The following is a 17,500-nucleotide window of genomic DNA, read 5'->3' on the forward strand; positions in this document are numbered from 1 at the left end:
GGGGGCGGGCGAGGTGGGCGGGGGGGTGGGAATGCCGAGCGCAGGGCCTGGGTGGGGACGGGGGGCTGGGGGGGGGGCATGGGCGCTCGGGACGGGGGGGGGGGGGGGGGACGGAAGAAGGCCATGGGTTTGGAGAGAGATGATCAGGATGAGGAATGGTGCAAGATGGGTCAGATCCCACAGGGCCTGGGGGAGGGACAGAACAGGTGCATCGTTTGAGAAGCTCCCTCTTTGCTCTGGATAACTCTAGGAGAGAAGTGCTCTGGGGCAGGGAGGGATGGACGATGGCGATGCTTAACTGTGGCCCAGACCACGAATAAAGATGGCAGCCCACGGCCCACTGACACCTGTTCTTGGGGCTCCTCTCTCAGTGTCAGGGAGATTTGTGGGCGCCAGGTGAGGTTCCAGGTGAGGGCCTCCTTCTCTTTAACCACACACTGCACCCGAGGCCCACATGCACTAAATATCCTGCACAACCCTGAGCTTTATTGATTCCTTGGGAAATAGACCACAATTATTTTTGAAAATAGATGGCATATTTGTCTATCCTCTGAAGCAGCTCATACTCCAATAGATAAAGTGTCAGGAGAAAAATCAAAGAAAATGGAGGTGTCCATATCTCAGATAGATTTTTTTTTTTTGGTATTGGCAATGTGCAAACGACTAGCAGAAAAGCTAAAAAAAAAAAAAAAAATGACTGAGGGACAAGGCAGACAGACCCCCAAGAAGTCCTCATGTCAAGGGCCTAGGAGGATATGAAAACAGGAGAAATGACCACGGTGGTCCAGCAGCCACTTCACCTGTTTGGTTAAGAGCACCTCCACTCTTCTTTTGAGGGGACCCAGCCGAGAGCCACTGGTCCTCCATCCCGGGTAGTGCGCTGCCTCCACCAGCCCAGCCCCAGGTGGGGGCGCCGAACCCCAGCTGGGAACGTGGGAAGGGAGCTGCCCCGTTCCCTTTCACACTCAGGGTCTGAGCCGGGCTCTCTTGTGCTCTGCACCTGCAGGGCCCCTGATCAGGGCGAGGGGTCCTGCTCCATTACACGCATCAGCAAACCGTCCCGGTGCCTACGCCCAAGCATCCTCCTCCCAGACCTGGGCCACAGGGGTCTGTGTCTACAGGCCGAGTGCCGCTCCGGAGGGAGGCCAGAAGCGGAGCGACGAACCGGGGCAGAAGGATCCCACAGCGGTGTCCCGACAGGCCCGTGGAGGGCGCAGTGGTGCTGGGGGCATCACAGGGGTGACCTGCGCAGAGAGCGTGGCCCCTGCTGGACGCTGCGCCCCCGGACGCGCCCGCACCTCTCACCTGTGTGTATCCTCAGGTGGACCTTTAGGTGATGGGATGTCCGGAAGGTCTTCCCGCAGTACGGGCAGTCCTTCATGGCCGAGCCCAGGCTCCTCTCGCGAAGCAGCGCGGGCTGCTGGACGCCGGCAGCTCTCCCAGCCTCCTCGCCGATGTCTGCAGCGGAGGAGAACATTCGCACATCATTTCAGCACGTCAGAAGCTGTTCACACCAAAACTGCTAACACCACACAAAGTTAAACATGTCACTACTACACCTGTCTATTTCATTCTTTAAATCTGACAGAATGCTGACAATTCATGTATTTTCTTGTTATTCTCTTAAATTATTTCATCTTCCCCATCATCATTTTAAGCAGCATATGGTACCTTTATATTGAACTGAATTAAACAAGAAAAGAAACAGCTGTGTCAGCAGCTGGTTTGATTTCTTCTTTTGCTTAGCTCCTATTAAATATTTTTTTTCCAAAAGTTTAAAAATGTTGGTGTTTGTTGAATCTGATTAATTTGTAATATGGACTAGCTGGAGAGCTCACTATAGGATCGAAATCACATTTGCATTATATCTAGCAACAAATGGAAGAAAAAAAAAATGTGTCTCGGCCGAGTCCCGAAGACATGCAGACATACAGCTATTTTGGGACAGGAAAGACAATTATCCACAACTGATCATTTCTTCCTTGTAGAGCCTGGTATCCATCGCTGGCTGCTGTAATCTTATGAAAGGGAGAAGAAAAAGTATGGAAATGTGATTCCACAATTAGCCCATGATAAACATATAGTGACATATTCGAAGTCATGTGCAGAAACTCAGCTGCAAAACTCTCATAAACTTCGAGCAGAGCAGTTAAATCTTTGTGCAGTGACTTGAGAACTTCCTCTGTAAAGTATCAATACAAATTTTCCTTCTTGCTGTTATTTGTTATGTAACCCAAACCATTAGAAAATGGAATAAAATTTACATACGGCTGCCTTCTGCACAGAAATGATGGGACATAATAGTAAATAAAACCGTGAAAATATCTAGTGGCTGGAGGATATGTTATTGCAACACCCAAGGCCCGACATCACACTGCCAGAAAGGCGACATCCAGGGACCAGGGCAGGAGCTGGGAATCTGCAGCTCTCGGGAGGGGAGGAACCGGAGCCCTCTCCTCTGGCCTCCCTGCAGAGCCAGAGGCTCACCCCCTTGGCACAGAACACAAGCTCCTGGGGCTGGCGGGGTCCCAGCCCACCCTCTAGGATGCATGGTAGATCCACTAGGAGAACAAGGGGACCTTCAGATAAAATAAGCAGACCCGTGAGTTCTGCAGAGAAGCAGAATAAACAAGATTTGTACCTTCCAAGCAATGGAAAATGCAAATTGCTTTTACTCCACAACATCCGTTCCTGGTGTTCTCCGCTAACAGCCAAAAGGGACAGACTTATAGGCCGTGCACAAGATGAAGGCAATCACATTTAGTTCTTATTTGGATGTTTGCTCCAAGCAACCGTGGAAACCCCTGGCTTCAAGCATCCTCTCTGCATTTGGGCTAATGCACAGTGATAGTGTCACCCTGGAAAAGTTCTTTGAAGGCTCACTTTTGATCCCATTCTCTCCAACTCCTCCAACCAGCCTTGGAAGAGCCGTTCAAAGGGTCTATCGGCTCAGCATTTTTTGTCCTCATAATTTTGCACAGGTAGCAGGACCAGGTTTACTGGCATCTAGAACCCAACCCACTTAGCACCAGCTTTCTGGTCAACCACATGAATGTGTTAAGGCGGCTATTGAATCGGGGGCCGGGGGGGCACGCACAAAACGATTTGTTTTGCCACTTCACGGCAAACCAACGCCCCCCTGCACTCATAGTGGGGTGCTCCACGGCCCACAGGTTGAGCCCACCGAGGGCTGCTGTCCAGGAGAACAATGGCCAGATGCCAATTTCAAGTCAACCATGCCCTAGGTTTAAATAGCTGGAATGCCATCTCCTACCCATCCTCCCGCGCCCAGCCACCCCAACCCCAGACGTGTTGCATTTGTCCCCCCCAGCATTCTTCAGCTTTCCTTTTGTGGGATCGTGAGTTCAGCTTAAAATCACAAAGAGCCTGATTAAAGTTCTGTCAAGTGCTCACTGCCACAGAGTTAAGATACCCTATTTAAGTGAGAAGGCCAATAGCTGTCAGTTTGAATTATAAGCAGAACTAAGTGCCCCGGATGTTGGCTTCAGGACAGAGGCCGTAGGCAGGCGTGGACTTTTGACATTAAATTCCTGAAAAGCCCCACGCACTTCCCCAGAACCTTCCTCCAACAGAGCCCATTAGTGAGCAGTAAAAGGTGGAGCTGTCCAATAGGAGGGAGAGAGCGTGGAGGACATACTTCTACTGTAGCTTTTGGGGAGTCCTTGTCCAGGGCACATGATAAATACATAATAAGGCCCATGTACCACTCTGGAAGGTTCTATGGAAGCTGAGGACAAGAAAGGCCTCACTATATGAGAGTCTAAGTGATGGCCTGTATCTGTTTTCCTTTTATCTTTCTATCTTGGACATGTGTGGCCCAATAAAAAGAATAAATTTGTAAGATAAACAGCTTTCTTTGCAGATTTAAGAGTCTAATTTTCACTTTACACAGAAATGGTGTTGTTTTATTTTTTTGTTTTGTTTTGTTTTTTGGAGGGCCAGAAGGCCTATGACATTTACTCTTAGACTAATCCAACTAGAAAAAACAAACTCTGCACCACGATGAAGGGGAATTGTGGGGGGTCCCAGGAAGCATCCGAGTGGCTGAACGCCAAGGATAGCCGTGGCTGAGTAAGCACCCTCGTAGGGCCTATGTGTGCATGGGCGCCCAAGCCCAGATGGGTAGCAGAGAGCACGGCGTGCCAAATTCGGTCCAGCCACACCGGGAACCCAAGAGAACGCCTTCTCTCCCCCAAGAGTATAAAAGCACCAACAGCTGTCCTTCTGCAAGGCTCCCCAGGATGGAGTCCCCAGGCTTTGCCTGTGGCCCCACAGAGCTGGCCGCTGAAGCAATCACCAGGCCTGCTTACAGAAGGACCGGCCTTCCCGGCCTATCCAGGAAACAGGCGGTAGAAAGGAAGAAGCATCATAAAAGTCACATTTGTCATCTTTCCTCAGACTGTTTGTGGATTGGTTTCAGCTTTTTAAAAAATGTCCTTTTCCTGGGCGCCTGGGTGGCTCAGTTGGTTAAGCGACTGCCTTCGGCTCAGGTCATGATCCAGGAGTCCCTGGATCGAGTCCCACATCGGGCTCCCTGCTCGGCAGAGAGTCTGCTTCTCCCTCTGACCCTCCCCCCTCTCATGTGCTCTCTCTCTCTCTCTCTCTCTCTCATTCTCTCTGTCTCTCAAAAAAAAAAAAAAAAAAATCTTTAAAAAAAAAAAATGTCCTTTTCCTAAAACCTGCAGTATCTCTTTTCCCCGTTCAGACACTTGTTCTAAGTGCGTTGGGTAGATGGAAGGTGGACGTGTACACAGAGGTCAACCCCAGACGTGTCTGCTTCTCCTTGCTCATCGGTGAAAGAAAGGCCAGTCAGTCCTGTTGGCTTCTAGAGGCCAGGGTGTCCCCAGGAGCAGGGCATCTGGCTGCAGGCAGAGGCCAGCTTCAGCCTGGGTGGGTTCTGAGCCTTATGTGATGGGGAAATGGCAGAGAAAGAACTCCAAGGACTCCTGTTTCTTTTCTTGACCCCATTAAATATGAGATCTATTCTTCAGAAATGGATGTCTTGCGTGGATGCAGCAAATGATACTCCAGAGGACACAGGCTGTATGCATAACCCTTCCAGAGCTTTGGCTTAGAACAAGTAAATTGTCCACTTGTATCAAAAGCCCTGCAAGCTTTTTCCTATTCCTACAAGCTAAGACTGGCTTGCTGAAAAAGAGGAGCTGGGCCTAGTCACTGCAAGCTATGTTTCAAGTATATGTTATTTGGGGGCAAGGGGACATAAGACAAGACCTTCCTAATTTTGTCATCTCAAGGTCAGACGCCATGCCTCCCACATTTCCATTTCCTTGTTCTAATCCTCCAAGTGTACAGCAAGGTTGGCCTAGATCAAGGGGACATTAAGGTGCATTACCTTCCCCCCGGCATTCACAGAGGGAGGGTGGGAGAAAGGAGGACCCAGAGGGATTAAACATGGCACGGATCATATTAGAAACCTCATCCTCAGTGGAGCCACAAACCGGCAGCCTGGATAGACAAAGAATCAAATACTTAGGAAGACAAACAACTTTCCAAAAGTTAAAGCCTAAACACACACAAAATACTACCAGCCGCTGTCTGAATCCATCCTCAAAGTTGGCTATCCTGCTGGACATGAACATGATTTGAATTTATGGGGGCCTCATTATACACTTAAATATGTGTGTGTGTGTGTGTGTGTGTGTGTGTGTGTGTGTGTATACACTGCAATGTAAAAATTTAGTTAATGAAATAAATTTGTATTTTAAGGGTAGATTTCCCCCCAGGTTATCTTTAAACACTGAGCTTCCTTGGTACATATTTAAAATAGGCTTGTTTGCCGAGAAGGCTGACTTGGGAGTCAGGAGATGGCATCTTTTCCTTCCAGATTCCTAATGCCTGGCTGTCCTTAGGTAAACCCCTTAAGCCACCGCCTGCCCTGGTTCCACCTGGCCCAGAGGACTGAGCCTCCCGACCCATCCCCTCCGGCTCCCTATAACCCTGCAGTGCTGTCTTCCAGGCTGTCTTCATCCACTGTCCAGCTTGGCCTCATCCTAAACCAGATGAGAAACTAGAGATGGGTCTTAGAGAGCCGTGAAGGAAAACCAATGAAAGAGACAGTAAGTGCTCCTAAAGAGTCCACGTGCCCCCCTATTTCCCCCAACCTCGTTTACACTGAGCTGAGATCAAGTGACAAGTCCCGGCCAATGGCTGGAGGCCACACCGCCTCCTCCCTCCCCCTCGCCTGCCACGGTGGCCTTGAAACACAGGGGTTGGGGTGGCAAGAATCACAAACCTAGAGGACGATGGGGCGCTGAGTCTCCAGATGGCCGGCAGCCGCCCCACGCCAGACTTTGCGTGAATGAGAAAAAGCCACGGAGATTTGGAGAGCCGTCATCATCGGAGGCCACTGGGAAGTGTCCAGGCAGAGTCCACCTCTCCTGGTCAGGTGCTCCAGGCTTAGTCCCAGTCCCGCAGGCCGTCCCATCGACTCACGGAGTGAGGCCGGGGAGCAAGAACCAGGGAGACCAAAAGGGACAGAGCAAGGCAGAGAAGTGAAAGCAAAGGGGATTCCTCTCAAAGTGTGCCTGTGCGCCCCTTCTCACCCCATCCTGCCAAGGCGGCCCTGCCCTTCACGTGTCCAGAAGTGTATCTTGGCAAGACTTCCAGGAAAAGAAATGATAATGCTGCTGCTGTGGAGGCTAAGTCCATGCAGCGACGGGAGAGTTATCCCGGCAACGGCGCGCGGGGAGGGGGGCTGTCTGGATACCTGAGCACTTACTACTTTATGACACAAAATGCCATGGCATTTTAATTTCTATGGAACTTCTTGTGTAACAGAAAATGCATTTTCCCAGATGAGTTGTGCAGTTAATTCTGAGTGTCTGCCTTGTGCAAAGAGCATCTCAAAAGCACGGCTCTCGCTTCATTAATGAAGAAGAAAACTATTTGGGGAGTCCAAGGGGTAAGCAGAACACCGAAAAATTGCATCCCTCTTAATTTCTTTGCCCGCAGACGCCGATGCTTTAAAAATCTTTCCAGGAAACAGCTAACACCTTGGAGAAGGTCCGAAGGAATGTGTACTTCCTCTCAAAAGCTTAACACTTTCCCTTATTTTGAAAACTTTAAAAATAACAGACCCGAATGAAAACAGCGATTACTGTGGTAGAGATGCCTGGTTCAGTGAAGACTTCCCTTTTGCTTAAAAAATGATTTTAAATTAGTGGTATGCAGAAAAATTAGAACATTCCCGTAAACAATTCTACTTAACTCTAGGGGGATGAAATGCGTCCAGAGTCAGTATTAATCTGGTGTCTCCGGTTCATCAGAGTTCTCTGCTAGATGCCATATATAGTCATGTTAAACAGTTAGGCATTAATATGGATTGGCCAAAGTATTTGTTTAAATAGAGAGCTATTTTAGAAAAGGATGTCCACTTGTGGAAGGTCAGTTCCCTATGGGTTCTTAGGACCAAGGCCCGGGGCTGGGCTCACTGGCAAGCCCAGTGTGCGCATGAGCTGAACTCTGCGCACAGAGGTGGAGAGGGGGAGGGGTGGAACGTTCTCGCTTCCTTTCCTCACCTTCGACCCAAGCTCAAAACTGTGCGGAGCTCCATTTGCTTTTGGCAAGATAGGATTTCTGGAATTGGGGAAATAGGTCATTAAAAGGGCTAAAATCTGGAGAGAGAAAAAATATAAGATACTAGGATCTCAAATAGCTTCTCTAAAGCAACATTTTGATGAGTTAAGTGAAAATGAATCAGAAACACATGGATTAAATTTCCCTTAAAATACACAAGGGCTTCAAAATCAAGCACTGTGGGCCAAATGTGTTTCTGGTTTTACCAAGCCCAGAGCCCTTTCTTAATTGTCTGGCAGGGGAGTGTGCGGAACACCCCCACTGGTGACTGGGCCACCCATGGGGTCTCTTCCCTTTGGCACTGTGGGACGCTGCTGTTGACAACATCCTCGGCAACCACGTTGTCGGCTCTCTCGAGGCCCTCAGGGCCCGGCAGTGGGCAGGCGCTTTTCGTCCCCAACCTGGGGACTGTGACTGTGGATGCAGTGGGCAGGATGTGGGCCCCACAGAAGCGACCTAGGACAAGACATCCGGTGCGATGGGTCTCTTTGGGCTCTGCACACCCCTCTCTTCGCTCTGGCTCGGCCACGCCTAGTGGGCTGGGACCCATGCCTGAGACACGGTGAGGGTGAACCAGTGCAGAGTGGGATCATCTGTGAACCCGCCCGGGGTGAGGAGAACCAGGCAGGAGACTGAGTCTGGAGGGGGAAAACCCCGGGGAGCCGCCACCTCCAGGGGAAAAGCCAGGTTATGAGCAGAAGGACAGCCCACTGGTTCTACCCCCAACTCCTTCTCATGGCCGGCAACCCCCTTCCTAAGTGGCCCCCACGACCGCTCTGACCTCATCAGACTCCCGACTGTACTCCAGACCCCGCATTCTCTGTTCTCCTCAAGCCCTCCCAGCTGGTACCCAGCTTAGAGTTCTGCTCCTGCTGCCCTCCACCTGGGGTTCTCTTTCCCAGAATTCACATGGAGACTCGCATTCGGGCTTTGGTCCCAAAGGCATCTCCTCGGAGAGGTGTCTCTGACCATGCCATCCAAAGGACGGCACGCCTCCCAGCCCCCTGCACGCTCTTTCTCTGGTTTGTTCCTTCACAGCACCCACCTACCACCCTCTGCAGACTCGAACCGACCCATGCATTGTCTGCTTACCACCGTTCCCCTCCCCAGAGCCTGAGCGCCACACCAACACAGTCCATTTACTGCTGTGTGGCTTTCTATCCCCTCACGTGGTAGGCACTCAGCTCATAGCAGAAGCTCCATACATACTTCTTTTTTAATTATACATTTTTCAATAAATAAAAGAATCGGAGGAGGCAGGCAAGTCGAAATTCAGGGGCCAAGATCGGCTCCTGACTGCAAGAGGGAAGCTGCTTTGAATAGCCTGGGAGGAACCAGACCAGGGCACCAGCAAAACACCAGAAATGCTCCCAAGGGCTCAGCACCTTCAGGGGCTGGAGTGTGACGCCAGCGGGGTACGCAGGAGGTCAGGGGCAGGCTGGAAGGCTTCCTGGAGGAGGTGGCCTGGGGGGGATCTCCTAGCTCCCTCTCTGTTCAGGTGGAAGGAACCATGAACACACACTTAGAATCAGCAAGGCCACAAGTGGGCTTTTTAGAAGATAGGGGCACGTTGCTGAGGTACCATCCGTTATTTCACTTGCCCACTTTCTGGCTTTTAAAGGAAGATCTAGCTGCCATGAGAAGAATCAGCCACCCCTACGCATAAAGAGACCTTTATCAGTAGAAGAGTACAGGGAAACAGATATTTTTAAAGTAACCCATGCCCCAATTACTATTGTAATTATTGCAAAATATTTGTTATGCCTTCTTTTTTCCATCTTTTAAATGAAGTACTCCTTTCTCAAAAAAAAGAAAACTATAGAAGCCTCTACTTTCAGTAAAGCATAAATTCCCAAAAGATTTCCACATAATTTATTTTCTTTAAAAAAAAAAAAGAACTATAGCTTTTAAGATCCTCTTAAGATAATTTACAGCCCCCTCGTTTATTTACTGGGGGGAGGTGTTGGGGGTAGGGAGAAGACCAGAGGAGATGTCTTTGACTGCCGGGCGGGTTTCAAGGAATTCTTACCTAAATGACACCAAGCACAGACTGGACTGATCTTTTTTAAAATGCACTTGGTCAGTCGCCATAACTTGTGGGGCTGAGTTTTCTCTTGGGAATCAAGCGCACGGAAAAGAGAAGGCATGATTTGGAGATAACGTCTCCCCTGGAGACATGTTTTGCCATATTCTTTTTTAAACAAAGAAGACATCTTAAGCACCTTGCAATATCTTTCATTTAATCGTTGGCAGAAGGCAAGTCCCTGATGAACGCTGGCCTGTGTCTTTCTCTTTAACCAGCTGAGTGATCCAAGCTTTTAATATAGCCGTTCCAATTATTGTAAAAGTCATCTAGTACCTTATAACCACAAATATTGACAGTTTATTGCACAACACATTCCTGACATTTGAAGGTCACACCATACATAATACATACTCTTTTATAAAAGTGTCTGGAACAAAGAGATACATGATAAGCAATTACCTCTCCCGGCTTGTATGTATGTACAGTGCAGACTGACTTGAGGTTGCTTAGGAGGCACATGCACCATTTTAAATAATCTATTAAGGCAGCATGGAGGCATTCATGATGGATAATTATGAAATGGCTCGTGGACACGGTGCAGTCGGATTGGCTGGCCGGGGCGTGGGGTCTGGACGATTCTCCTCCTCCCAGGTTCAGGTCACAGTGCCACTTTGCCGTGGAGAGCCCTGCCTCATTTCGCACTCGCCCACCCCCCGCCCCCCCCAAAGCCACCAAGCATAACAGAGTCGCAATATGTTGTTTTTCAGATTGGTCCTCATGCAGCAGAAAAGAATTTTAAAACTCCACCAGGCCTGCTTCAGTGGTACCCCTCCTGCCCCCAGCCTCCTGAAGTGGCCACAGCTCTGGTCCCACCGCCACCACGCTGCCCGGCCCCGGGGCCCTGGCAGCCACGAGCATACTTGGCTGCCAGGCCCCGGTGAAAACCAGAGTGTAGAGTGTGCTCCAAAAAACTGGGACAGGGAAGGCCATGCAGATCTCCAGAGGAACATTCTGAGCAGGAAGGTGCCTCACACTGTCCCCTTCTCCGTCTCCTCCCTACTTGTCCTTCCAGCCGTAAGTTGGACAGAAAGGTTCCAGCCACACAGGAAGCAGAAACCGATCCCAATCCAAAGGCTTCAGGTCAAAACCAAGCTCCACCAATTCTCAGAAGTGTGATTCTGGCTGAATTACAAAAAATGCCTCTGAGGTTCGGTTTCCTTATCTGCAAAACGGGGGTAGAAATAATGATTTGTAGCACGGTGTCTGGTGCAGGATATGCGCCAATTAATGGTGGCTTTTAATAGGAATATTGCCAAAGGGACATGTCCTGTGCCAGGATGGCATGGTGGGGACAGCAGAGGCCTGTGGCTTTAGGGCCCTCCCCTCCCCACTAGCCCGAAGCTATGGAACCAGACACATGCCCAAGGTCCCAAATGAGGGGCAATGTTTCCTTCCCGAAAAGTCCAGGGTGGAGGAGTTTCTCCAAAGCTCTAAAGACCCAGGCAATCCTCCCAAGTTAACAGTGAAAAGCAATTCAGGCTGCAGTTGAGCTTCGCATTGATGACAATCTTTAATCACAGATGAGGCGGCAGGTCATTAGAACCTACACCAGACTCCCTTCCAAACGATACTAATGACTGCTGTTTGAAAAAACAAAAAACCATATATATATATATATATATGCATGTATAAACATAAATACATATATATATTTTTAGAACTGTATTAAAATAAATAATCAGCAAATTCTCAAGATAATCAAAAGGGCTTCGAAAAGTAATTTTATTTTGATTTCCAGAATGAACGCCCTGAAATTTAAGACACGGGACCAAAATGATTTCTATAAAGATGACGTGTTTATTAGCATTAAATCCCAGGGAAGAGGGCTTCCTTATAAAGAACACATTTTTGCATCTGAAAGGCATGCATATTAAAATGTGTGTGTTTCTTTAAGAAGCTATTCTGTTTTAGAGGGTAGCGGGTAAGATAGGGCGTCACGTGATCAGGAGGTTGCTATGGTAAATATGCATTTTTTATTGAAGAGTAAACAGTGGCAGAAAACAAGTGTCAGTTGCCAGCTCTGAAGTTACTGCCATTTTTGAGCTGCGCTGACTTCTCTAGCCCTTTTAATTTGAGAACCTTTATCGGAAAAACGCTATCATTGAATCAAAATTAAAAATTTTTTGAATAAATGCTGAACCTTTCAAAACCCTGTAGTGATAATTACTTTGGATGGCATATAAAAATTAGCAAAATAATAATAATAATAATAATAATCTCTCCAGTTCTGCTCATCACAGCGCAGAGATCTTTCTGGAGATCTGTTGTCCAGCTGGCGCATCTCCAAAGGACAAAACCCTTGGCCTTGGCTCAGGCCACAGAGCAGAGGAGCCAAATAAGATACAGCCGAGGCTGCCCCACGGTCCATTGTTTTGGTAGCCGCAGGCAAAACAAAGCCAGAGGGGATGCCCTGGGGAATGGTCCTCCCTGTCCCATGTCCCTGTCCCGCGATGCTGCTGGAAGGGCAGTGGACTGTTGCGAATATAGCTAGGGAGCTTTCAGCAAAGTTTTCACTGTTTCCCTCCTTGTAGGAATTGGGAAGAGCCTGACAGTTCTTGACATCCACACTGGTGACCTTACCTAATTACATATCAGGCCGTGCTATAAACCTCGGATAGCAACCAGTCCCATCCTGAGTGGGCCTCCATTGCTCTTCTGGCCAGGGGAAGAGTCTGGCTTCTGTTCTTCTCTGATACCAGCTTTCCTTCCAGCCTGTGGCTTGCAGAGAACAAGCCTGTGGTTCCCCCTCCTCCACATCTGGCACGTAGTAGGTGACACACCACTCTTCACCCGACACATGCATACATGAATGACACGTGAGTACATGAACTGACCCCCTAGCTCCGGGCAGAACCAGCTTCCTGGGTAGCAGCCTTTAACAGGAAGGTCAAGTCTGCTCCTTCTTCCTTTGATCACAGATGAAAGTATCAAGTGTTGGCAAATTTCTCAAAGGGAACTTTCCAGACTCTGCGAATCCTACAGACGAGTCCAAAGGAATCTTGACTGGGGACAAGGAACAGACTAAGCAGGAGGAGGGTATCCCACAAAAAGCCCCCAGGAAGGAGGGGTGGCAACAAGCAGCCTTGCTTTTGGAGTTGGGGGGCAGCAGGCCAGAGCAGGGGGTCCGAGAGGCCCCCAGGCCTGCTCAGAGACTGCCGCCGAGCTGGAAGGGCCCAGCTCCCGGGCAGCCCAGCATCTCCCAACACTGACGTCTGTTTGACTCCAAGATCTGAGTTCGGGCCTCAGTTCTGTGATTCCCAAGCAAACTGCTAAACCTTCATGAGCTTTAGTTCCTTTGTAGTAAAACTCGATAATCATTGGATAATGGTACTTCTCACAAAGGAATCGGAGGGTCTCGTGAAATAGGGGGTTTGCAGGGCCTTCATGCACCTTAAACCCCGCAGAGGCACCTCGGCCAGGGTAAGAGAATCACTGGCTTCGAGATCGCTGGCTCTGGCTTCCAGTCTGGGCCTGCCCCTCCGGGCTTTGTGTTTGCAAATGTTTCCTAGCCTTGCCCAGCCTCCCAATACTGTTTGTAAAACGGGAATAATGACACCTACTTTGCAATCTCTTGTGAAAACCAAATGAGATAATGTGAGGAAAAGTCATTGGGTAGATTCTCAAGGAACAGTCCCCTCCTCCCCTGAGATCTCAAATACAACACAGAAAACCAGGAGAAACCAGCAGGTAATGATCCATCTAATGGGATCACCATGGGAGCCCTTCAAACGGCCAGCCCTCCCCCCGGGGGAATTCCCAGGAGGATTCACGCTGCCAAACTGGGGAGATCATTTCCCTTGTGCCAAACACCACCAGCCCCTGGGGTAGGGAATCCATGAACAAGGCCCCAAGCACGCCTACATGTTCTAGTCCCTTTGTTATAGCTTATATGGCACCTGTCCCGAAGGCACCGCCTAGATATGACAGACTTATTCCAAATAGCTCTTTGAGCTGAGCAGTGGGGGGCGGGAAGAGAAAGGTAGAGGACAGAGATGACAGGGAGGGAGGAGCACACAGTGTCTCCAGCAGCTCAGGCCTCCCCACGCTGTGCTCCGTCCGTCCACGAGGTGACCAGTCTTAAGGGCATTGTGTAGCTGCCTCTAAACATCTCTGCCCTATCTTCCCACTACAGCAAGGACACTGCAGCCCGCAGACCCTCGGACCAGACCGTTCATGGTCCTGGGAAAGTACACCCCAAGGTGGAGAATCTTTGAGCCATCCTTTGGACCCAGGGCAATGACCTGGGACCGGGGCTATGACCTGAGCGGGAAACTTCCCTCAACAATGCTTAGGGGGCCATGGAGATGCCAGCCCCACCCTGGCTTGCTCTGGATCTGTCCAGGGCTTCCCCAGCACGTCATGAGAACCCCGAGCCAGCTCTCTTGGCTCTGGAAAAAGGTGAGAACCTTTTTTCCTGATGGACCTCGGAAGCTCACCACACGCTGGTCCCACTTCCTGAAACACGAACTCCAGACCCCAGGCCCACCACCACCTCCTACTTGCCTGGTTAATCCCACTCATTCTTGAGGGTTCAGCTCCAAGGTCATTTCCTTTGGGAGATGTTCCCTGACCTTGGGATCACCCCAGAACATGACGTTCACAATACCAACCAGAGTCTGGGGCTTGGCCCGTGTGTGTGATGCCTGCCTAATTCTGGACGCTCCCACTAGAATGTCTACTCTTTAAAGGCTGGGATGGAGTCTATATTTCTCACCTCTGTGTCTCTAAAACTTCCCAGCACAGAATAGGTGCTCAGTAAATACTGAGCAATGTGTAAAGAAAGGAAGCCATCTTGTCCTTTTAAGTTCTTTGCTGGCCTCCGCGGACCTGCCCCACATCACACTTGCGCTGTGAGGGAGGGACGGGCTGCAGCCGGCTCTCCTCCAAGGGGAGGCGGGACACAGAGAGTCTGCGGAGCCTCAGCCTCCATTCCCTTGCCCCTTGTCAGCCCAGCCACTTAGCCTGGGGTGCCGGGCTGCTTCTCTAGCCTCTCCTTGAGACGCTGCAAGGTTCCTACTGCCAAATCCTGACTCCCTCCGAGAACAGAGCTTGCTCACCGGACCGACACCCACCCCACTTGTTGTTCAAGACTGTTCACAATTTCTCTTACCCCAAGGCCTTCCTTGTCCACACCTGCCCCGGCCAGGGCCCAACACCTGTCCACACAGACATCAGACACTGGGTGTGGTTTTGCAGAAAGACTGGCAACTCCAGGAGCCCTGCCCTAGATGCTGGGGGCAGGCGGTGGGGAGGGCATGATCCAGGGGAACAGAACCTTAGGGTGCACGCAAGAGGCTGGGAAGGTGCTGGCCCCGGACAGCTGCTGCTGCTGGGAGAGCAGAGGCCAAGCCCTGGGGCAGCGCATCAGGCCGTCAGTTCTGCCTCTCTACTTTTTGCTGAGTGTCAGGGCCTGAGGAAAAAGTCTGCCCAGACATATGGTCTTGGGGGGCTCTGCACACACTACTGGACTAGGGAAGAGGGCTCTGCCTTCCCATCTGAGAGATGCTCCCTGGATGTTCCTCTCCCTCAGCCTGGGACCCTGGCCTTGCAGGTGCTCAGAGCCTCCCCCCCCAATCCCCCTTGCAGCTCACCCCTCCACGGACACTGTGCAGGAGTTACTGCTATGCTCGCTTCCCCCAGCAAATCTTTGGTCCATTTGGTTTCCCTTGGAATCCCCAGCCTCTAGCCAGGTGCCTGGCACATAAGAGGCACGTAATATTTTTCGGACAAATAACAACAATTTGACAAAGGCGACACCACTTTGCTGGATGGGATTCTGGTGACTTTTCCTTTAGGATGGAAAATCACTTTCCGTGTTCCTTTTGGGGGCTCTTCCACAGGAATATTCAAAGCAGGGCTGCATTCACAACACATATTGTCCCGTAATGCTAATTTTTATCCCATAACTGAGAGAGACAACTAAGTGTTGCAAGGTTATTCAAAACTCCTGCCCCTTATCCTCTGACTTCTCCTTAGGGGAAAACCGCACAGGAATACATTTCCTCATCTGTATGTGAAAGCACGGTTATAATCCACCTATCATGATTGCAATTTTGGGAATCAGAACGGAGATCCAAACAGCAGTATGATCTACATTTTAGCCACATAGATGACAATAAATTAAGTCAAAGAAAGAGTTCGGCATTAACTCTCGCTCTATTCCCTTCAAACCCTGTAAGAACAGTGAAGTCGCCCTCTGTAAGCCCTGCAGCCCACCCAGCCTAGGGCCACCCCTGCCACTGCCCCACAGCCTGGAAGGGGAGGTTCCCAAGCCAGCTGCCAGGTGACAGGGTCCCTCAGTCCCGTGTGTTCAGGGCAGTGACCAAATCAGGCTGTGCACCACGGGTTCAAAGCCACGGTGAGGCTGCCAGCCATCCTTGGCCAAGGGCACGCTGAAGCCTCTGGGAAGTGGCAGGCAGGGCAGGTGGCATGCTGACAGAAGAGCCTGACATCGGTGGACGCCAGAGCCGGGGACTTGGACCCGGGGACAGACGGCACACCGTGCCCACCACCTTCACGCCCTAGCCCAAGTCCCTGTCCGTGCCTGGGCCTCTGTTTCTGCCTCTGCAAAGTGTGGGGACAGTACTCTCATGGAGGCGGCAAACGTTCATCAGAGGGTCCACTTGCTAAATTTGGTTTCAGCATTTACAAACGTGGGGCATTTCACCCGTAGCCCAGTGTGAGCTTCTCCTGGGAAACCGGGTCTGCTGCAGCCTCCAGAAGCGAGGGCTGTTGGGCTGGGCAAGGGGTACCTCCTCCCCACCAGGCCCCTCCCTCTCCCCCACTACCTGGCTGTCCCCACCCTGCCATTGCCGGACACCCTTTCCACCCCTAAAGACGGCCTCAGTAACCTCGGTTGAGCAAATAAGGCAGAAGCCTCCAGACTAATTCTCATAATTATGATGGTCTATTATTTCAAAGCCAGCGATGATTGTGGGGTCAGGTGCTCAGAGAAAGAGGGAGAGAAACATACTTTAAAGTGATAGCAAATATCCTTTGATTCTTTGCTATGATACCAAATTGTATCCAGAAATGCCGAAACATGCGCTCACCACCTTAGTCAAATTTCAAAGAGGCCTCAGTGGGAAGGGCAGTGATGAGAGAGAGAGAAGGAGCAAATGGGGAGCCATGAAGTTTAAAGCCCCCTGTCCCGGGACGGGACGGCTGGCCTGAGCGAAGGGGACCCTGGCCCCTGCTCTGCCCGCCACACCGGCCTGGAGGCCTCACACTCACCACACCTGGCGTTCAGCTCTTCTGCACGCAGGAACCGCCAACCTTCTCCTTCCTGCCTTGTCCAGTGCTCCTGCCCAGCCTCACTCCCTGGCCTCCCGGCACACCCCCATCCTCAGAATCTTTTCTGGATATTTCTACACAATGACATGCTGCTCTGGCCTGCTCTCCAATTTTTCTCGTGTGTTTAGATTCCAGCCTGCTTACCAAGAGCACCCTGTGGGTTTGCCTGTCTCGTCATCACCTACAAAGCCGAGCGAAGGGCTGGCCCACGGAGTCACTCAATAAACACATGTTGGTTGACCTTTCCATTGTGAAAGACACCGCTATTATCTCCTCTGGGGCGTTCTTTGTAGGGCTTCTTCAAGGAGAAAAGCGGGTCTGACCAAGGGACTAAAACACGGTAGACTTTCTGGCCTCATTTCTTGCTCAGTTGGGGCCCCCCGTATTTGCTCGGATGTGCATTAATTCATCCAGGCAGCAGACATTCCCCGGGTGCCCCATCTGGGCTGAGCACGGTGTTTTGGAGACAGGGACGGGGGGTGGGGAGTAGGCAGGGCGGCCCTC

The 17,500-nt window shown here is 50.6% G+C and overlaps 1 protein-coding gene across 6 annotated transcripts in view; it reads right to left on the bottom strand.

The window, feature by feature from the left end:
- The window catches only part of ZNF536 (zinc finger protein 536), a 420,861-nt gene that overhangs the window by 155,944 nt on the left and 247,417 nt on the right, over nt 1–17,500 (bottom strand). For all 6 annotated transcript variants that reach the window (XM_073885153.1, XM_073885151.1, XM_073885155.1 and 3 more), the window contains one exon: nt 1,306–1,458. In XM_073885153.1, coding sequence (XP_073741254.1) covers nt 1,306–1,458 — 153 coding nt within the window. The remainder of the gene's footprint in view (nt 1–1,305; nt 1,459–17,500) is intronic.

Source organism: Callorhinus ursinus, unplaced genomic scaffold (genome assembly GCF_003265705.2).
Source record: "Callorhinus ursinus isolate GAN/ISIS: 27379988/994484 unplaced genomic scaffold, GSC_fseal_2.0 scaffold61, whole genome shotgun sequence".
In the NCBI taxonomy this organism is placed as follows: Eukaryota; Metazoa; Chordata; class Mammalia; order Carnivora; family Otariidae; genus Callorhinus; species Callorhinus ursinus.